The sequence below is a fragment of the Schistocerca serialis genome, chromosome 1 (genome assembly GCF_023864345.2).
Source record: "Schistocerca serialis cubense isolate TAMUIC-IGC-003099 chromosome 1, iqSchSeri2.2, whole genome shotgun sequence".
NCBI lineage: Eukaryota > Metazoa > Arthropoda > Insecta > Orthoptera > Acrididae > Schistocerca > Schistocerca serialis.
The window spans coordinates 851,018,493-851,041,614 of NC_064638.1; the positions used below are offsets into that span (position 1 = coordinate 851,018,493).

Sequence of the window (23,122 nt, forward strand, 5' to 3'; positions counted from 1 at the left end):
TCGCCAGGTTTCGAGAGGGTGCGTTTCTGGATGAGGTATCGAATATATTGCTTCCCCCTACTTATACCCCCCGAGGAGATCACGAATGTAAAATTAGAGAGATTAGAGTGCGCACGGAGGCTTTCAGACAGTCGTTCTTCCCGCGAACCATACGCGACTGGAACAGGAAAGGGAGGTAATGACAGTGGCACGTAAAGTGCCCTCCGCCACACACCGTTGGGTAGCTTGCGGAGTATAAATGTAGATGTAGATGTAATCAGAATAATTGCTCGAGCTCATCCAAGATCATCCTGCAGACACTTATTTATAAAGCCAGAGATCTTCACTGTAGCCTCACAATATATATATTCACTTATGAAATTTGTTATTAACAATCCGAACAAATTCAAAAGTACTAGCAGTGTACATGCCTACAACACGAGGAGAAAGGACGATCTTCACTACTCAAGATTAAATCTAACTTTGGCTCAGAAGGGGGTAAATTATGTTGCCACAAAAGTCTTTGGTCACTTACCTAATAGCATCAAAAGTCTGACAGATAGCCATATAGCATTTAAAAGGAAAGTAAAAGAGTTTCTTAATGGCAACTCCTTCTACTCATTAGATGAATTTTTGGATATAGTAAGTGGGTAATTTCCCTAACCCCCACAAAAAAAGTGTCACGTAATATTTTGTGTAATGTAATATTTAGGCCGGTCACAGTGGCTGAGCAGTTCTACGTGTTTCAGTCCGGAACAGCGAGACTGCTACGGTCGCAGGTTTGAATCCTGCCTCGGGCATGAATGTGTGTGATGTCCTTAGGTTAGTTAGGTTTAAGTAGTTCTAAGTTCTAGGGAACTGATGGCCTCAGATGTTAAGTCCCAGTGCTCAGAGCCATTAATATTTTGTATAGACACCTTTTATTAACCTGACATGTTCCACATCATTACGAAGTGTCGTATTCATGATCTATGGAACAAGTTCTAATCTAATCTAATCTAATCTCATCTAATCCAATCCATTATGAAACTTTATTTTTTAAACAATTCCGCTGATGCTACCCGACAGAGGATACTGTTCTTTCATTTAGAGCTGACCCACAGCAAAGAATTTTCTCTCATAGGCATTATAATGTTTCATGGACTACAAAATGAGTCATTCTAAACATTAGCTTTCATTTTCAGCAATATCCTGCATAATTTATGCGGGTCAACTATAACGCATCAACACATCATTTCTTCGCTTACAGTTGGGGGTGGGAGGTGCAGCAGAGGAAGGTTTCTCTCACAGGCATTATATAATATTTCGCGTACTATTGAGCTACACACTTGAACAGCTAAATTTCTGGAGATAATTTTCAAATATACACCTCATACTCTTTAAACATTTGTTTGAAAAATGTTTTAAGACAGTTGCACATAGTACTGGTTAAGTAGAAAAAAATGTCTGAAGAAAGATATGTGACGGATAATTTCCATAGAAGTAGAATACTTAATACTTTGACACTTACTCCGATGCAATGTTGTGTAGAAGGAAACTTACCCGAGTTGTAAAAACTTGATACGTACAATTAATTACAAAATTATTGAAGTTGTGAAAAGTGTCTCACTCTGGCTGTAATTCCACCTCTGTTGGCAATAAGACAAAACTGTAAATTTACTGTGGAAAGTTTGGGCAGCCAGAATTTGTCAACTTATTACAAAAGCCGCATGTTTAAAAAACTTCTTCCTTATAATTATGACTTGAAAGAATATTATTACAATTTTACTGTTGTACAAATATACTGTAGTGGACATTAAGATCCAATATTTAACACATCAAGAGAATGTTGTGTGCAATGATAAAGGTACACTTCAGTTACAATTGGGACATTATTATTATTACTATTGTTTTGTTAATCAAAGTAAAACAACCAGAAGTGCAAAAATAAGCAGCACATATTACACTGATAATAGTTACTAACTTTATCATCTGTCAGTAATTACAGTAATTAGCTGTAGAAGGGGGAGAGGGAGAAAAAAGGGGAAGAGTTTATTAGAGCTTTGGAAGATTTATGATAAAATAAGGTAGACACAATAGACAACATTCCTTCAGAATTTCTGAAATAGTTTGGAGATATGGCAACCAGGCAACTGCTCAAGTTGGTGCATATGATCTGCGAGTCTTGAAACTCATTAGAAAAATTTCATCCACACAATCCCGAATATAGCAAAGACAGATAAGTGCAAGAACTACCATACAATCAGTTTAACAGTTCATCCATCCAAGTTGCTGATAAGAATAATATACAGAAGAATTGAAAAGGAAACTGAGGATCTGTTAAATGACAGTCAGTTTGCCTTTTGAAAAGGTAAGGACACCAGAGAGGCAGTCAACTTCGTGACTGATAATGGAAGTAAGAAGTAAGGAAGATCAAGACACATTCATATGATTTGTTTACCTGGAAAAGCTGCCTACAATGTAAAATTGCACAAAATGTTCAAAATTCTGAGAAAAATAGCAGTAAATTATAGGGAAAGACAGATAATATGTAATTTGTACAAGAACCCAGAAAGAACAGTAGGAATGGAAGACCAAGAATGAAGCTCAGATTAAAAAGGGTGTAAGACAGGTGTAGTCTTTTGACCCTATTGTTCATTCTCTCTATCAGGGGAGCAGTGGCGGAAATAAAAGATAGGTTCAAGAGTGGAATTAAAATTCAGGGTGAAAGGATATCAATGATAAGATTCACTGATGACATTACTATCCTTGATAGAAGTGAAAAAGAATTACAGCATCTGTTGAAAGGAAAGAGTAAATTGAGGAAATACTAAAGAGGAATAGTAGAAATCAGATTAGTGATAAACTTAACCCAAGAGTGGGGGACCTGGAAGTAGATGAAGTTACGGAATTCTGTTACCTTGGAAATGAAATAAAACATAATAGATGAAGCAAGCTGGACAACAAAAAACAGGAAGTACAGGTGACACAGGGCATTCCTGGCCAAGAGAAGACAGCTGGTACCAAACATTGATCATAACCTACGAAAGAAATTTCTGAGAATGTATTTTTGGAACAAACCAATAAATGGTAGTGAATTGTGGACTCTGAGAAAACTGTAAAAGGAGGGAATCTTAAGTGTTTGAAATGTGGTGCTATAGAAGTATGTTGAAAATTAAGTGGTATGGTCAGATAAGAAATGAAGTTGTTCTCTTTAGAATTACTGAAGAGAGGAGCTTGTGGAAAACACTAACAGGAAGTGGGGACAGTATAAATGGACAAGTGTTATGACATCAGAGAATAACTTCCATGGTACTAGAGGAAGCTGTAGAGCATAGAATTGCAGGGGAAGACAGAGATTGGAATACATCCCACAATTAATTGAGGATATAAGGTGCAAGCGCTACTCTGAGATGAAGATGCTCGTAGAAGAGACGATAATCATCAGAGTCCATAATGAACCACTTGGTCAGAAGACTGATGATTCAACAAATTTCAACAATTAGAAGTGCAAGTAGCCTCTTACCGGAAGCATTCAGATGCTAAGTGAAGCATCATGCATCAGTCACACCTACGAGGGTAGTCCCAAAAGTAAGGTCTCCTATTTTTTTTATAAGTACATAGACCTGCTTATTTCTACAATGGTTTACATCAGTTTACGCTTTGAACATTTAGCTATTTTTCAACATAATCCCCATTTCTGTCAATTCATTTTTGTAGACGCTGTGGCAGTTTTTGTATTCCCATGTCATACCAGTTCGCCACCATGCTGTTCAGAAAGCTATAACCAGGAGAGCAACAGTTTGCGGAGCAATGTGTGGGTGAGCGCTGTCATGGAGAATGTGTACACCCTTGCTCAACACTCCTCTTCTCCGGTTCTGAATTGCTCGTTTGAGTTTTTTCTGAGTCTCACAGTACCTGTCAGCATTAATTGTGGTACCAGTGGGCATAAAGTCAACCAACAATACCCATTTCTGATCCCAAAAAACCGTTGTCATGACGTTACCGGCAGACTGTGTTTGTTTGCATTTCCGCAGCTTTGGCAAAGAAGGATGTCGCCACTGGCATTATTGTTGCTTGGTCTCGGGTGTAAAGTGGTATGACAATTGAGTCCAGTAAGTTGTCCTGTTCAACTGCAAGGCAGCGAAGAAATGTGTGGGAAGCATCAACTCGTTGCCGCATGTGGTCCTTAGTTAGCATGCATGGCAACCCATCTTGCGCACACCTTCCAGTAGTTCAATTCTGTGAGCAGTGCTTCGGGAAACCTCAGGAACCAATGTGCAGAGATCATCCAGGGTGATCCGCCTATCTTCACACGTGCTTTGCTCAACCTTCAACACTGTCACCTCCGAAACTGACAGTCTCCTACTCCTTTGTTTGTCATGAATTTCGGTCCGACCAGCTGCAAACTCTCTACACCACTTACGAACATTTTTGACATCCATGCACGACTCACCTTACACTTCTGTCAATTGGCGATGGATTTCAATCAGCGCAGTGCCCTTTGCGTTCAAAAACCGAATAACTGCGCACAATTCACACTTGGGGGTAACATCCAACGGGAGCTCCATTCTCAACGGCTGCCAAACCAAGACTGAGCACCTTAGCACGGTGTGCGCATGTTTACACACAGCGTGTGAAGCACTCTTCATAACAGAGTGACCAACTTCACACAGAGTTCTGTACTAATAAAAAAATAGGAGACCTTACTTTGGGGATTACCTCATATGTGTGAACATTCATCTCCCATTAGAGCATTTTCTATGTTCTACATTGATATATTCTACAGGACACTTCATCCAGGTCTTACCACGCTGTTTAAAGAGTGATACGACCTATCCTCAACTGTAAGGTATTCTCAGCCACCCTCAATTGTATAATTAAGATTATGGTTCTAACTGTTACCAGATCCTTCCCCAAAGAGCCTAAACCATTGTTGATGCTGCTAGACCCTATGCTTAGCTTAGATGTATTATGTTATCTGGTAATCACTTCCCAAATGGTTCTGTACCAGTTCTGACATTCCCCTCCCATGACCACTACCCAGCAATAAAACATAGTTGGTCTTCTTAAAACTTTTTAAAAATGTTGTGAATCACCTTCTTTTCAAATTTCCTAATAGTTTTGGAAAAATTGCAGTTCAAATACCTTTGAATAATATACCAACCATCAAGCTAGTAGTGTATTTGTATATACTTTTGAATAAAAGGAGACCATTCATTGAAAAGCAGAAACACTGAGTTATCAATAGACACACGATTAAAGAAAGAAAATTTGCTAGCTCTCGGAGGAATTCTTTTACGAGCTGGACTACACCCCTCCCCACACGCGCGTGCACCCCCCCCCCCCCCTCTCTCTCTCTCTCTCTCTCTCTCTCTCTCTCTCTCTCTCTCTCTCTCTCACACACACACACACACACACACACACACACACACACACACACACCCTGTTTATGCACCATCTAGAAGAAACTTTCCTGGCCTCCCAAAATGTCCAATCTTAATCTAGTTGAGGTCGATTGACGATATCTTCATGAGCTGGGCTCAGGGCCAAGACACCCAGTCCTCATTCCTTCACCACCTGATCATCATTTCTCCCGTCACCTTCAGCTAGTCCTCCTCAACCAAATATGCCACATTCCTGGACACAGACGTCCACCTCTCCTTTAGCTCCATCCACACCTCTGTCCACATTAACCCCCCCCCCCCCCAATTCTCCCATCACCCAATGAATCAGCTACAAAAAGAGTTCTTTTCTCATCACCCTGGAATAGAACAATTGAACCATATACTTTGTCAGTGCTTTCATTATCTCTCATTATGTCCGGAAATGAGGAACACCCTATCCATGATCCTTCCCACTCCACCTAAAGTGATGTTCTGTTTCCCACCCAATCTATACACCATCCTGGTCCACCCCTATGCCACCCCTAATTCAAACTCCTTGCCACATCGATCATATCCCTGTGGTAGACCAAGAAGAAAGACCTGCGCAGTTCACCCACCGAGCACTGTCTACTGCAGCCCTTTCACAGGCTTATCATATCTCATAGCAGGCTGGGTCACTTGTGAATGAAGCCATGTCATATACCAACTCTGTTGCAAACATTGCACGGTCTTTTATGTTTGTATAACTACAATACCAGCTGTCCACCAGGATTTTACTTCTTGTTGTTGTGATCTTCAGTTCAGAGACTGGTTTGATGCAGCTCTCCATGCTACTCTATCCTGTGCAAGCCTCACCAACTCTGAATAACTACTGCAACCCACATCCTTCTGAATCTGCTTACTGTATTCATCTCTTGGTCTCCCTCTACGATTTTTACCCTTCACGCTGCCCTCCAATGCTAAATTTGTGATCCCTTGATGACTCAGAAAGTGTCCAACCAACCGATGCCTTCTTCTAGTCAACTTGTGCCACAAATTCCTCTTCTCACCAATTCTATTCAGTACATCCTCATTAGTACATGACTTACACATCTAATCTTCAGCATTCCGCTGTAGCATCAAATTTCGAAAGCTTCTATTTTCTTCTTGTCTACACCATTTACCGTCCACGTTTCATTTCCGTACATGGCTACACTCTGTACAAATAGTTTCAGAAGAGACTTCCTGACACTTAAATCTACACTCGAGGTTAACAGAATTCTTTTCTTCAGAAGTGCTTTCCTTGCCACAGCCAGTCTGTATTTTATATCCTCTCTACTTCGATCAGCATCAGTTATTTTGCTCCCCAGATAGCAAAACTCATTTACTACTTTATGTGTGTCATTTCCTAATCTGATTCCCTCAGCATCAGTTGATTTAATTTGACTACATTCCATTATCCTCATTTTGCTTTTGTTAACTTTCATCTCAAATCCTCCTTTCAAGACACAGTCTGTTCCGTTCAGCTGCTCTTCCAGGTCCTTTCCTGTCTCTGACGGAATTACAATTTCATCAGCAAACCTCAAAGTTTTTATTTCTTCTCCATGCACTTTCATTCCTACTCCAAATTTTTCTTTTGTTTCCTTTACTACTTGCTCAGTACACAGATTGAATAAAATCGGGGATAGGCTACAACTCAAGCCTCAATTCCTTTCATGCTTCTTGACTCTCATAACTGCTATCTGGTTTCTGCACAAATTGTAAACAGCCTTTCACTCCCTGTGTCTTACACTTGCCACCTTCAGAATTTGAAACAGAGTATTCCAATCAACATTGTCGAAAACTTTTTCTAAGTTTACAAATGCTAGTAACATAGTTTTGCCTTTCCTTAACCTATCTTCTAAGAAGAGTCATAGGCTCAGTATTGCCTTGCGTGTTCCTGCATTTCTCCGGCTTCTACCAGATTTTTCCAGTCATTCATAAACAATTCATGTTAGTATTTTGCACCCATGACTTATTAAATTGATAGTTCGGTAATTTTCACATCTGTCAACACCTGCTTTCTTTGGAATTGGAATTATTATATTCCTCTTGAAGTCTGAGGGTATTTCATCTAATACATCTTGCTCATCAGATGTAAGAGTCTTGTCATGGCTGTCTCTAGGCTATCAGTAATTCTAATGGAATGTTGCCTACTCCTCGGGCCTTGTTTCGACTTCAGTCTTTCAGCATTTTGTCAAATTCTTGATGCAGTATCATATCTCCCATTTCATCTTCATCTACCTCCTCTTCCATTTCCATAATATTGCCCTCAAGTACATTGCCCCTGTATAGACCCTCTATATATTTATTTATTTATTTATTGATCCGTGGGACCAAATTAAGGAGAAGTCTCCATGGTCATGGAACGAGTCAATACATGAAATTATAACACGATATTAGAAACAGATAAAATGAAATATAAAAAAAACATATTCAGGTGACAAGTCGTAAATTTAAATAAAGAAAATCAACAATGTAACACTGGAATTTGCTTATTTTTTAGCTCTTCCAGGAGCTCCTCGACAGAATAGAAGGAGTGAGCCATGGGGAAACTCTTCAGTTTAGACTTAAAAGTTTTTGGGGTACTGCTAAGATTTTTGAGTTCTTGTGGTAGCTTATTGAAAATGGATGCAGCAGAATACTGCACTCCTTTCTGCACAAGAGTCAAGGAAGTGCATTCCACATGCAGATTTGATTTCTGCCTAGTATTAACTGAGTGAAAGCTGCTAACTCTTGGGAATAGGCTAATATTGCTAACAACAAACGACATTAAAGAAAATATATACCGTGAGGGCAATGTCAGAATTCCCAGACTATTGAATAGGGGTCGACAAGAGGTTCTCGAACTTAACCCACATATAACTCGAACAGCCCATTTTTGAGCCAAAAATACCCTTTTTGAATCAGAAGAATTACCCCAAAAAATAATACCATACGACATAAGCGAATGGACATATGCGAAGTAGACTACTTTTAGTGTTGAAGTGTCACTTATTTCAGATACTGTTCTAATGGTAAATAAAGCAGCATTTAGTTTCTGAACAAGATCCTGAACATGGGCTTTCCACAACAGCTTACTATCTATCCGAACTCCTACGAACTTGAACTGTTCCGTCTCGCTTATAATATGCCCATTCTGTCTGATCAAAATATCGGTTCTTGTTGAATTGTGTGTTAGAAACTGTAAAAACTGAGTCTTGCTGTGATTTAGCATCAAATTATTTTCCACAAGCCACGAACTTATTTCATGAACTACGTTATTTGATACTGTTTCAATATTACACACAAGATCCTTCACTACCAAGCTGGTGTCATCAGCAAACAGAAATATTTTTGAATCACCTGTAATACTAGAAGGCATATCATTTATATAAATAAGAAACAGCAGTGGCCCCAGCACCGACCCTTGGGGAACGCCTCACTTAACAGTGCCCCATTGGGACTGAACATCACTACCACTCTCAATATTGCGGAGAATTACCTTCTGCTTTCTGTTCTTAAGGTAAGAGGCGAACCAATTGTAAGCTACTCCCCTTACTCCATAATGGTCCAACTTCTACAGTAACATTTTGTGGTCAACACAGTCAAAAGCCTTCGTTAAATCAAAGAAAACACCTAGCGTTCGCAACCTTTTATTTAATCTGTCCAAAATCTCACAGAGAAAAGAGAATATAGCATTTTCAGTTGTTAAACCATTTCTAAAACCAAACTGAACATTTGACAGCAAATTATGTGAATTTAAATGCTCCAGTAACCTTGTATATACAACCTTCTCGATAACTTTAGCAAACACCGATGGCATAGAAATAGGTCTACAATTGTCAACATTATCCCTGTCTCCCTTTTTATAAAGTGGCTTCACTACCGAGTACTTCTAATCGGTCAGGAAACCGACCACTCCTAAAGGAAAAGTTACATATATGGCTAAGTACTGGGCTAACATACATAGAACAATACTTCAGTATTCTGCTAGATACCCCGTCATATCCATGAGAGTTCTTGGTCTTTAGTGATTTAATTATTAACTCAATCTCCCTCTTGTCAGTATCATGGAGGAGCATTTCAGGTAACAGTCTCGGAACACTTTTTTCTAAGAGCGCTATATGATTCCCTGTTGGGACTAGGTTTCTATTTAGTTCACTTGCTATATTCAGAAAGTGATTATTAAATACTGTACATATATGCGACTAATCAGTAACACGGACATTCCCACTACGCACTGATTCTATATCCTCGACCTGTCTCTGCAGACCAGCCACTTCCTTTACTACTAACCATACGATTTTAATTTTATCCTGAGACTTAGCTATTCTATCTGCATACCACATACTTTTTGCCTTCCTAATAACATTTTTAAGCACCTTACAATACTGTTTGTAATGGGCTGCTGCATTTAGATTTTGATTGTTTCTAACGTTTTGATATAATTGCCACTTTGTTCTACAAGATATTCTTATCCCTCTAGTCAGCCACCCAGGCTGCCTGTTTGTGCTAGTACCCTGTTTTGAATGTTCTAACGGAAGGCAACTTTCAAAGAGCACGAGAAAAATCTTGAGAAAAGCATTATATTTATCGTCTACTGTACCAGCGCTATAAACATCTTGCCACTCTTGTTCCTTGATAAGGTTTACAAAGGTCTCTACAGCAACTGGATCAGCTTTCCTAAACAGCTGATGACTATATTTAACACGTGTTGCAGCACAAAGATCTTTTAGAATTAAAATTTGTGCATCATGATCTGAAAGGCCATTCACCTTTTTGCTAACAGAATGCCCTTCTAGTAATGAGGAATGAACAAAAATGTTGTCTATGGTTGTTCTACTGTTCCTTTGCACTCTCGTTGGAAAGAATACGATTTGCATAAGATTATATGAATTAAGGAGGTCTACCAGCATCCTCTTCCTTGCACAATCACTTATACAATTAATATTGAAGTCACCACATATAACTAACTTTTTGTATTTCCTATAAAGTGAACCAAGAACCTCCTCTAGCTTTAGCAAAAATGTTGTGGAATCGGAGTCTGGGGATCTATAAATAAGAACAGTTAGAAGTTTAGCTCCGTTAAATTTAACCACACCTGCACAACATTCTAACACCTTTTCAGTGCAGTTCTTTGAAACATCAATTGACTCAAATGTCAAATGGGATGCCGTTTTTCACATACATGGCTACTCCCCCCACACCGCAAAGAGCTCCTCGAAAAGCTGCCAGCCAACCTGTATCCTGGTAAAGGAAGCCTCTGAATCATCTCCTTATTTAAGAAGTGTTCAGATATACCAATAATTTCAGAGTCAACATCTATAAGCAGTTCACTAACTTTATCTCTAATACCTTGTATATTTTGATGAAATATACTAATTCCCTCATTACTCGGATACCTAAGCTTTGTCAAAAGTGGTTCCTTTGTTAGAGAGACTTCCCTTAAGCAGGAATACATATCAGCTGACTTCAATCTAGAAAAGGTTTCTTCCAACTTTTTGCTTTTCCTTCTTTGCTTAGGACTTGTTTTTCATCTGAGCTCTTGATATTCATACAGGTGGTTCTCTTTTCTCCAAAGGTCTCTCTAATTTTCCTGTAGGCAGTATCTATCTTACCCTTAGTGATGCATGCCTCTACATCCTTACATTTGTCCTCTAAGCCATTTTGCACTTCCTGTTGATCTCATTTTTGAGACGTCTGTATTCCTTTTTGCTTGCTTCATTTATTGCAGTTTTATATTTTCTCCTTTCATCAATTAAATTCAACATTTCTTCTGTTACCCTAGGATTTCTACTATCCCTTGTCTTTTTACCTACTTGATCTTCTGCTGTCTTCACTATTTCATCTCTCGAAGCTACACATTTTTCTTCTACTGTATTTCCTTCCCCTGTTCTTGTTAACCATTCCCTAATGCTCTCTCTGTAACTCTCTACAACCTCTGGTTCCTTCAGTTTATCCCCTTAAATTCATAAATTTTTGCAGTTTCTTCAGTTTTAATCTACAGTTCATAACCAACATTTTTTCATCAGAATCCACATCTGACCCTGGAAATATCTTACAATTTAAAACCTGGTTCCTAAATCTCTGTCTTATCATTATATAATCTATCTGAAACGTTTCAGTGTCTCCAGGCCTCTTCCATGTATACAGCCTTCATGATTCCTAAACTAAGTGTTAGCTGTGATTAAGATATGCTCTGTGCAAAATTCTACCAGGCGGTTTCCTCTTTCATTCCTTACCCCCAGTCCATATTCGCCTACTATTTTTTCCTTCTCTTCCTTTTGCTACAGTTGAATTCCGGTCCCCCATGGCTATTAAATTTTTGGTCTCCCTGAACTATCTGAATAATTTCTTTTATTGCATCATAGATTTCCTCAATCTCTTCATCATCTGCAGAGCTAGTTGGCATATTAACTTGTGCTACTGTGGTAGATGTCAGCTTTGTGTCTGTCTTGGCTACAATGATGTGTTCAGTATGCTGTTCGTAGTAGCTTATCCTTGCTAGTACTTTTTATTCATTGTTAAACCTGATCCTGCATTACCGTTATTTGATTTTGTATTTATAACCCTGTATTCATCTGACCAGAAGCGTTGTTCCTCCTGCCACCAAACTTTACTAATTTCCACTATGTCTAACTTTAACCTATCCATTTCCCTTTTTAAATATTCTAACCTACCTGCCCAATTAAGTGATCTGACATTCCACACTCCAATCCGTAGAATGCCAGTTTTGTTTCTCCTGATAAAAATCTCCTCCTGAGTAGTCCCCACCCATAAATCAAAATGAGGGACTATGGGACTATTTTACCTCCAGAATATTTTACCCAAGAGGACACCATCATCATTTAACCACACAGTAAAGCGCATGCCCTCGGGAATTGTGGCTGTAGTTCCTCTTGCTTTCAGACGTTCATAGTACCAGCACAGCAAGGCTGTTTTGGTTAATGTTCCATGCCAGATCAGTCACTCATCCAGACTGTTGCCCCTGCAACTACTGAAAAGGCTGCTGCCCCTTTTCAGAAATGACACGTTTGTCTGGTCTCTCTCAACAGATACCCCTCTGTTGTGGTTGCACCTATGGTACAGTTATCTGCATCACTGAGACACGCTAGCCTCCCCACAAGTGGCATGGTCCTTGGTTCTTTTGTATTGACCTGAATACATTAACTGGAAAAGTTTCAACAGGTTCTGTCATCCTGAACTACTTACCCATCTCCTAAATTTAGTTTGAAAGATTGTCATTTTGCGTTCTAACTTTTCCTCATACCAAATCAAGTCTGTGTCAGACCACTGATACTGTTTTTGTAGTATACCAGAAAACTAAAACTTGTATAATGCAACTGTGGTACAGTTAGTAAGGTTCAAGTGACAATAACTAATTGACAGGGTCACATTCTCCTATGTGATTCTAAAACTTTTAGGAGGATCCATTATTGCAATATGTGACACATTTAAAAACCTACAGACCTTCAGGGGGTGTGCGTAGTTGCAGCAAAAGGGGCATCTTGAATGGTTGTGCCTGCTGACCCGTACTTTTTAAATCGGGGTTGCCACACTCACTTAGTGTCACGATTTGAACTAAAAAAGTGAGTGTAATCTGAAATAGTGTAATCAGTGGACACAATTGTAACAACAGAATAATTTAAAAAAAAAAAAGCAGAAAATAGTTTATTGTGTCATTTCTCATATGATATATAAACTTTTGCCAAGTTGCTGGTAGCATTAGGTATTACCTTCTCAGCCAAAGCAGAGCATCTGTTGCATAGTTGCCATTTTCTTGTTTCTCTATAAGAATCATGTCATTAAGGTACATGAACCGTTCTTTGTTACTTTCATACTTCTCTGTAAGTTTCTGCAAAAGAGAGAGAAAAAAATGGAATTGACATAGTACCAGCAAAGGAGAACAATATTAGACCTAGAAAATTAGGAGCACTAGTTTATGCATTGACTTTCATGTTGACACAAAAAATGGCTCAAACTGGTTTCACAGCTGCCAGTGCTATGACATTATTACAGTTAACTCACACTAGGCAATGTTCTTATTTATTCTACCACTTTTAAACTGTTTTATACCAAATAACTGTGGCAAATGCTAGAGTGTTCTGCTGAGCAGAACAAGGAAAGTATAAACATGTGTCATAATTTTGTATTATAAATTTTAAATGAATGGTGTTGAAAAACCTATGTCTGTTGTTTGTTTCATGTTGTACAAACAATTCCAGACAGGGTGTTTTGGTGCTGTGCTGATGACATGGCAGTGGGTGTACTGGGCACTATTTAGAGTACACACAAGAACCATAGGGCTACAGCCGACCTGAAGATGTTGTTGAGACCTATACGCTGCCCATTGTATTTCTTGTTAATAAAATGAGATGATGAATTTTGACTCACTGTTGTATCTGATACCAGGCTGGGAACATTAAAATTTTTATTTGCCAGGTATGTGTGTAAAGTCAATTGTTGATGTTCAAGAAACAATATGTAATATTATGATAGCTCAAAAGTAACTGATAATTTAATACAGATCTTTATAACATTTTGGGACTTACATTCAAAGGACGATTTATCATCTAACTTTAATGGAGTTTCTTAGAATTCAGATTAAGTCTAGGAAAGCTTTAAATGAATGATAAAGACTAAGGTTTTACACATCTAAAGTGATAAGAGTATCTCTGAATTCACATATTAGACTTTTAGCATAATATTAGGAACTTAAACTCAATTAATAATCATTTTCTACCTGACAGGCTGCAACAAGAATTATCACAAAAAGTTTCGAATTCAGTTTGTGTGAATTTTGAGGTAAGTGATCTGAAGTTGAACTATTAACGGCATTTAACTTCGACAAATAGAACCTAACTGTGAATGCTAAAGGTTTATTGCAGTCAGTTTAATCTCTTAAAAGCAAATACTGAAGTGAAATTTGTGTGTGTACACTTGCAATTCTTGGTGTGCATGTTACCACTGACTGTGTTTCAGTTTGAACACTAATCTAATTAATGGAGTTTGTAGCATGAAAGTTAACAGAGACAGTTATTTAAATGCTTCTATATTCTGAAAAAGCTTATCAGAAGAAATTATCATTATAAATGTACTGAAAGAAGAAAAGGCAGCCAGAGATTGACCATCTGTTTGAACATTGATTTACTGGAACCATTTGTTTCAAAAAATTGCAAACTTTTATCCACAAATGGAATTCAGGATTCTACATCCAAAATATTTCTGGTTCTACTTACTGTTGGTAAAAAGGCTCTGCCTACCCTACTATGAGGATAGGAGGAGAATTAACTGCATGAAGATTAATTTGGATTCATTTTGTTCCTTGCCATACTACAATTTTGCATCTGGGGTATGGCGATACATGGTCACAACATCAACTACAGAAGAAATTAAAAGTCCTTATCCATTAAAGAATTTCATCATATGAAGCCTGTAGTTGACATGAGGAGTGACTCGGAACAGCACGTTGCCCAGCATACGATGGTGGCTGGACAAGTTAATATTTTGTCATCATGCATGTCAACTACCACTTGAAAATGCCTAAAACAGCCTAAATTTGCCAATAGTGGAATATAAATGATAACAGGTGTCAAGGGTGGAAATGACTTGAATTCTAAAAAAGCTAAATTGTGCCTCATTCTAGGTACATAGACTGTTTTACTGCTACTGGAACCTACAGTAAATATTCTGAGGGAAAAAAAAATCATCTCAAGAAGGAGTTGTGCTATATAAACTAAAGTTGGAACATGTGTTTCTGCATCTGAAAGATGATGTATATTCCAATTTCGGGTCAGTCACAGAAGACTTGGGCTAGCAACGCCACAATGAGGATGAAAATCAGGTTTGCTTTAAATACACGCTGTAACAGTCTTGAGCATTAGTTACATTTGAAATGGAATGTGGTGAACTGATCTTAGTCAAGAATGACTGTAAGGTGACAAAGACGCCACTACCAACACCTCACTGAGTTTTAATGATGTCATGTGATTAGGTTACGCGAAGCCAGATGTTCCTTTACCAATACTGAATAAAGAAGTAGCAGGAATGTAGCCACTGTACGTGACTTCTGGCAGCAGTGGTCATGACAATGTACTGTCATTAGCACTACTGAGAGGATCTTTGTGTTCAGTGTACAGCTCTGGTGCATCCTACTGACTCTGCAGCAGCAATTTGAGCAGCAGTTGGTGTGGTGTCACCGCCAGACACCACACTTGCTAGGTGGTAGCCTTTTAAATCGGCCGCAGTCCATTAGTATACGTCAGACCCGCATGTCGCCACTATCAGTGATAGCAGACCGAGCGCCGCCACACGGCAGGTCTAGAGAGACTTACTAGCACTCGCCCCAGTTGTACAGCCGACTTTGCTAGGAAAGGTTCACGGAGAATTACGCTCTCATTTGCCGAGACGATAGTTAGCATAGCCTTCAGCTAAGTCAATTGCTACGACCTAGCAAGGCGCCATTTATTTGTGGATTAAAGTTAAGTATTCCAGCAGCTACGTACTTTTCTTTATAGCATTCATTATGTATCCTGTTTCAGACCTCACGCCAGCCAGCGTGAGTTTAAGCGCGTGCCTTTCGGTTACCCGTCACTGTGGACTGGCTGTCTTGTCAGTCCACAACAGTTGGCACTACAGTGACACCACGTACTGCTACAAACTGGTCACTTCAAGGACAGCTCTGAGCCAGTCTCTCTGTAGTGCACATTCCATTGACCTCAAACCACCACCATTTGCAACTTCAATGGTGTCAAGCAAGAGCTCATTGGAGGACAAGGTGGAGGTCTGTTGTGTTTTCTAATGAAATCTGGTTCTGTCTCAGAGCCAGAGATGATCATGTGTTGGTTAGGAGGAGGCCAACAGAGGGCCTGCAACCAACTGTGCTTGCATGCTAGACACACTGGACCTGTGGAGTTATGGTCTAGAGTGTGATTATGTATGACACCAGGAGCACTCTTGCGGTTATCCCATGCACCCTGATTGCAAATTTGTAAGTCAGTCTGGTGATTCAACCTGTTGTGCTGCCATTCATGAACAACATTACAAGGTGGTGTTTTCCAACAGGATATTGCCCACCCACATACCACTGTTGTAACCCACCATGCTCTACAGAGTGTCAACATGTTGCCCTGGCCTGCTCGATCACCACATCTGTCTCCAGTTGAACACGTATGTGACATCATCGGACAACTCCAGTGTCATCCATAACCAGTATTAACAGTCCCTGTATTGACCGACCAAGTGCAACAGACACAGTACTCCATACCACAAATTAACATCCAGCAGCTGTACAACACAATGCCATGCACATCTGCAAGCTTGCATTCAACATTCTGATGGTTACAATGGGTATTAATGTTCTAGCATTTCACATTTGCAATGGCTGACCTTGTGCTTACATTAAACAGTGGTCTTGCAATGTTAATCTCTTAAATATATTACCTAGACGAACGTATTCCCAAAATTTAATTACTCTAAATTAATTATTCTTTGGTGTTGCAATATTTTTTTCATCAGTGTAGTTGTGTTCCATATAGGTAGTGATATAGATAATATCAGACATAATCTCCAAAACTTTCTTATTCATTTAGGAAACTTTTATTCCAAAACTCAAAAATAGTTACAAAAATTTTATCTTTGTCTCACTGAAAATTGATGCTTGATCTGTCAATTGTGCTACATATTCATTTCCTTATTCTCTTCCCCACACCACCAGTTTCCTAATAACTCAGTTTATCACACATTTTCATAATCTGCAAACATTTACTTTCCAGTGATAAGATTGCGGAGGTGAGATATAGTATCTGCCCGGAAGTCTTTATCTATAGTCCAGATAAATTTCACATGTTCGGTTTCTGATTCTCTCTCTCATCAAAATGTTAAAAATTTTTTCAAAACTATTTCTTTAGAGAGTTATTGCATCTTTCAGCGAGTGTATTCACAGGAACAAAGTATGTCAGCAAATTGACAAGTGCGTCAAAATCACAGATATGACGGACCGGAGCAAAAGAATTCTATATAAATTTGTTCACAGGTTTGAAGCCAGTTTAATCTTGGAGCTGAACTGTGTCCTCACCCTAACAAAAGTCTCCTGTGCTTCCAGTTAAGGAACTTATGATGAATATACAGATATTTTTAATTAATGACAACATACAACCATTGAAACATATAATGGAAAGAGTAGTGCTTTAGTTGGGCCGGTATGGTGTACTACCCTAAAACCAACACTCGTCATAAGTGTAGCAGTTATACTTCCTTTTTAAAAATATAAAAAATAGTCCAACTGTAAATTGTCAAATGGATTTCAGAAAGAAAAATCGGATGATTATTGATTTTTTACTTGTTCAGGGTTATCTTGTGGCACAACTCAAAACAAAAATGGAATTGAATATTATTCTCTCTGACTAATGCTTCTTCGACTGGCCAGATATATAATACATGCTGAGTTGTTGGCAACACTGTCAGCTTTGCTTCTTTTTACAGTGAACACTTGGGTGTACGTTTTGAGAGACATACTGTGCCATTGTTTTATTTGAGTCTGTTTTGTTAGGTACTGTTTGTGTATGTGTGTGGGGACAGAGAGACAGAGACAGAGAGAGAGAGAGAGAGAGAGAGAGAGAGAGAGAGAGAGAGAGAGAGAGAGAGGTGTCAGGTAAGTTCAGTGATTCTAGATTATCCAGAAAGCTGGCTGGTTGGTTGGTTTAAATGAGCGGGGAGGGGGGGGGGGGGGTGGCAAACACTGTTAGGTCATCAGTCCCTTGTTCCGCTTGCTTAAAATAATTCCACAAGGGTGGGAGTAAAATAATCGAGACAAACAACACACAGCTGGAAGAAAGGAGAAAACCACAAGAATGACAGAAGGGCAACAAACACTAAAATGGCCAAAATCGGACTAGAAAACCACAGAGAGAGACAAGAAACATGTAGAAGAGATCAAAACAATAGAGCAGATTACCATGGTTGGCTGACCATGAGAATAAAATGGAGCAGCCAGCAACTCTACAACACATTAAAACCTCCACCCAGAAAGCACTAGAGTGGAGGACACAGAGGCAAAGGACTCGCGCTGAAACTTATATCAAATGATAAAACCCACCCTAACGAATAAAATGTAAAACTAAAGCTGCTGTTAAGGCATTGTCAACCAATACCGAAGGTAGGGTGCTGGGAACATCAAGTGTCTGCTACAGAGGAGCTAAAAGTGGGCGCCCAGCAAGAGGTGGACGACCGTGATTTGCGAGCCACAGCGACACTGAGGTGGGTCCTTGCTACGGAGGAGGTAACCATGCGTTAGCCACATATGGCCAATATGGAGCCAGCATAGGACAACTGCAGACGGCAACCTGAAGTTGATGTCTGGAAAAGGCTGTTCTGGTGGCTGACTCGAGGGACACAAGATTATCAGTGACCCTGGCGGAAGCTGTCCTGACATGGAGCCAGTAGGCCATGTGACTCCAGGACCCAACCCAACCGCTGACACACCATATGTTCCAGCAGCTTACAAAGAAAGTTGGTGAGGCTGATGGGCTGGTAACTATCCACATCAAGCGGGTTTTGACTAGTTTTGAGCAACAGAATGATGGTGTTCTCCTGCCATTGCAATGGAAAGACACCATTGCACCAGATCTGGTTGAAGATGACGAGGAGATGATCTTGTAGTCAGAGAGATGTTTAATCATCTGACTGTGGATTTGACCTGGGACAGGAGCTGTGTCGGGGAAATGTGCAAGGGCACTGAGGAGCTCCACTCTGTAAATGGGGCATTAAAGGGCTCACTGTGGCGTGTAGTGAACGAGAGGACTTTCCTTTCCATCTGCAGTTTGAGATGCAAAAGGCTGGGGGCTAGTTCTCCAATGCAGAAGCTTGAGCACAGTGCTCAGCAAAGTGCTCGGCAATCGCGTTTGCATCGGTAGATAACACGCCATTGATGTTAATGCCAGGGACACCCATTGAGGTCTGGTACCCAAATAGATGTCTGATCTTTGTCCAGACTTGGGATGGTGACGTATGACACCCAATGGTCGACACATACCTCTCCCAACACTCCTCTTTCCTTCATTTTATAAGCTGGTGAATGCAGGCACGGAGCCGCTTAAAGGTTATTAGGTGCTCTAGGGAAGGGTGCTGCTTATGTTGCTGTAGAGCTCGCCAATGCTCTTTAATTGCCTCAGCGACTTCCAGTGACCACCAAGGGTCTGTCTTTTCCCGGGGGCACCCAAAAAACGAGGAATTGCATTTTCCGCCGCAGAAACGATCGTTGTAGTGACCTGCTCAATGACAACATCGATGGCACCGTGTGGGGGAGATTCAACAGTGACAGCAAAGGTGAAGGCTTCCCAGACTGCCTTGTTTAAAGCCCATTTGGGTAGGCATCCATCGGCATGACACCGGGGGAGTGACAGGAAGATGGGGAAGTGGTCACTATCACACAGGTCATCATGTGCTCTCCAGTGGATAGATGGGAGAAGGCCAGGACTGCAAACCGAGAGATCAATGGCCAAATATGTGCCATGTGCCACAATGAGAAGTGGGGGGGGGGGGGGGGGGGGGGAGGGGGGGGGCACCTGTATTTAAGAGGCAGAGGCTGAGTTGTGACAGTAAATTTTCGACCTCCATACCTTGGCTAGTAAGCATCGCACCACCCCACAAGGGGTTATGCGCGTTAAAATCTCCCAAAAGTAGGAAAGGTTTAGGGAGTTGATCAATCAGTGCAGCCAACACATTCAGGGGTACTGTGCCATCTGCAGGAAGATATACATTGTAGACAGTTATTTCCTGTGTCGTCTTTATACTGACAGCCACAGCTTCAAGAGGGGTTTGAAGGGGGCGCAGGTTCACTACATACTGAGTTCAGGACATAGGTGTAAACTCCACCTGACACTCTTATTATAGTCGCTATGGTTCCTGTAATATTCCTTATAGCTGCGGAGTGCAGGGGTCCACATTGCCAGGAACCAGGTTTCCTGGAGGGCAATGCAGAAAGCAGGAACCAGGTTTCCTGGAGGGCAGTGCAGAAAGCAGGTGTAAAGCTTAACAGTTGCCATAGCTCAGCCAGGTGGTGGAAAGAACTGCTACAATTCCACTTGAGGATTACGTGATTGTGAGACTGGGAAGGCACGAAACACTCAATGAGGCCGTCTATGCCTCAGGTTCACCTGCTGCCACCAGATGAGTACCTGTGTTATCGACATCCGTTGTGTCTGAGGGCCCAGCAAGCTCTAGGTCCTCAGCGGACGCCAGAATCTCCACCTCATCCTCAGACACAAAGCTTGTAGGTAGTGATGGTGTGGGTGCCAGCGCAGTGCCTTGGTTCTTGGGGGTCTTTTTCTTTTTAGGTTTCTCTCGCTGCTCCTTAGGTTTGTCAGGCTGGGAGGGCTTCACTTCTTCAGTCTCAGGGACTGAGGAGGACCGTGGAGCCCTATGACCAGCTATTTGTGGTTGCTTCAGCCACTGGTGGGTGTCAGCTTTGCCACTGGTAGGAACCTGGGAAGGGAGTGACTCGAGGGATCCGTTCCTGGCAAGAGAAGCCGAAGAAGACTTTCGCTTCTCCGGCTGAGAAGTGGGGACTGATGTCATTGATGGTTGGGGGAGGTGGAGTCTGACAGCACTGAGAGCCAACTGTATGTGCCGAAACGGAAGATGGTAGAACAGGTGTCGTAGTGGCAGCATAGGTTTAGGCAATATGCACAGTATGTAGCCTCTCATATGTTCTCTTGGCCTCAGTGTAGGTCAGTCAGTCCAGGGTCTTGTATTCCATTATTTTTTTCTTTCTTTCTGGAGAATCCTACTGTCTGGCAAGCAAGGCGAATGGGAGGCAGAGCACAGGGAGTATTGGGATGTGAAGGACATCCACAATCCTGACGGGTGATGCTGGAAGTACAGTGGGAAGACATATGTCTGAACTTCCAGCATTTAAAGCACTGCATCAGGGGAGGGATATATGGCTTTATGTCACAGCGGTAGACCATCACCCTGACCTTCTAGGGTAATGTGTCACCCTCGAAGACCAAAGTGAAGGCACTGGTGTCAACCCGATTAGCCCTTGGACCCTGGTGGATGCGCCGAATGAAATGGACACCTCGCCACTCTAAATTGGCATGCAGCTCATTGTCAGGCTGCAAAAGAAGGATCCTGGACCATATTTAAGCTCTTATGGGGCGTGATGGAAACAGAAACATCCCCCAGCTTGTCACAGGCGAGCACTGCCTGTGATTGGGCAGAGGATGCTATTTTGATCAAGACCAACCTTGACCACATTTTGGACAAGCCCTCCAACTTCCCAAACTTGTCCTCTAAATTCTCCACAAAAAACTGAGGTTTCATTGACAAGAAAGATTCACCATCAACTCTCGTACGTACGAGGTACTGGGATGAATAAGCTTTGCTGCCATCCTTAGCCTGGCATTCCTCCCATGGTGTGGCCAGAGGGAGGAACGATTTGGGGTATTTCTTAGCACTTAAGTTAGACCTTGACCACTTAGAGACTGCTGGTGTTTGACCACCAGCAAGAGATGACGTACTACGCTTCATGGCGTCATCCACCCTGATGCCACCCACTCCCAGGGGCACCCCACAGGTGCCACCCCGCCACAGCAAAGGCCACCTGGCAGGATGGCCATTGCCGGGAGTCCTGATGTCCCAGGGTGATGGGCATCTACTCCTTGGCATACATGGGGAGTTAACGGTGCAGGCATCAGCACAGCGATCCCTGTGTGGTCAGGGGACTACAACGATCCCTGTGTGGTCTGGGGACTACAACCAGCAGGGTACATGGCGGCCCCACCACAACGGACTGGCTACCCTGCTGGATATCAGGTGCAAAGAAGTCTGTTAGCAACACCAGCGCAGAAAGTGATACTGCACAATGGGGGGAGGAAAATGCACCCAGGAGGGTGACCCCACCCAACGGCTGGAGAACAGGCGGAAGTACAGATCCATGTTGACGAAGGATGCGAAAGGTCTCAGCGCATAATAGACACGATGCCCCACGTAAGGTGCCTTTTCCCAATTGTCTCTCTCTTTGGAAATATTTGGAAGAATGGAGGTCAAACCCTACAGGGGACCATCACATAAAGGCCAAAACATGTGAGACTCCTTTTAGTCGCCTCTTACAACAGGCAGGAATACCTCGTGCCTAGTCTAATCTCCGGACCCACAGGGGGGCCCAGAAAGCAGGTCGGAATCTCAGTACAATTACTTTAAGACTGAAAACAGCTGGCAAGTAATAAAAAACAAAAAGCTGTGGTGTTGGTATTGTGCTGAGGCTAGTAGGCATGGTTTGGGATGAAAGCGAGATTCAGGATTAAAGCCAGCTACATGAGTCATTCAGTAATTAGAGAGATAAATTGGTCTGAGGAAAAAACTGTTAGTAGGGCAAATTTGGTACTTTTGTAGTTTTGAGTTGGCATCACTAAGATGAGCCCTGGTCAGTTAATGTATCAATATCATTTTGTTTATAACCTCAAAAATACATTTAAAGATGGTGAGTCCGCTTGAAACGTCCACATTATTTGAACAACGTTCTGTTATTCGTTTTTTACTTGTTGAAGGCAAGAAACCAGTGAATATATACTGCAGAATGTCAAAAGTTTGTGGTTAAGGTTGTATGAATCGTGCAAATTTTTACAAGTGGGTAGAGCAGTTCAAAAATGGTTGTGACTCAGTGACTGACTAACAGCGTTCTGGCCGACTAGTTGCAGTTTCAACTCCCTCACTTGAAAGACGAACTGATGACATCACTTGTGCCAACCGCCATGTGACTGTGGGAAATGATAGTT

At 41.2% G+C, this 23,122-nt stretch overlaps 1 protein-coding gene across 1 annotated transcript in view; it reads right to left on the minus strand.

Annotated features, from left to right (window-relative positions):
• Window positions 1-23,122, minus strand: part of LOC126485241 (glycolipid transfer protein) — a 77,013-nt gene that overhangs the window by 36,952 nt on the left and 16,939 nt on the right. Inside the window, exon 3 of the mRNA XM_050108861.1 lies at window positions 13,082-13,200. Coding sequence (XP_049964818.1) covers window positions 13,082-13,200 — 119 coding nt within the window. The remainder of the gene's footprint in view (window positions 1-13,081; window positions 13,201-23,122) is intronic.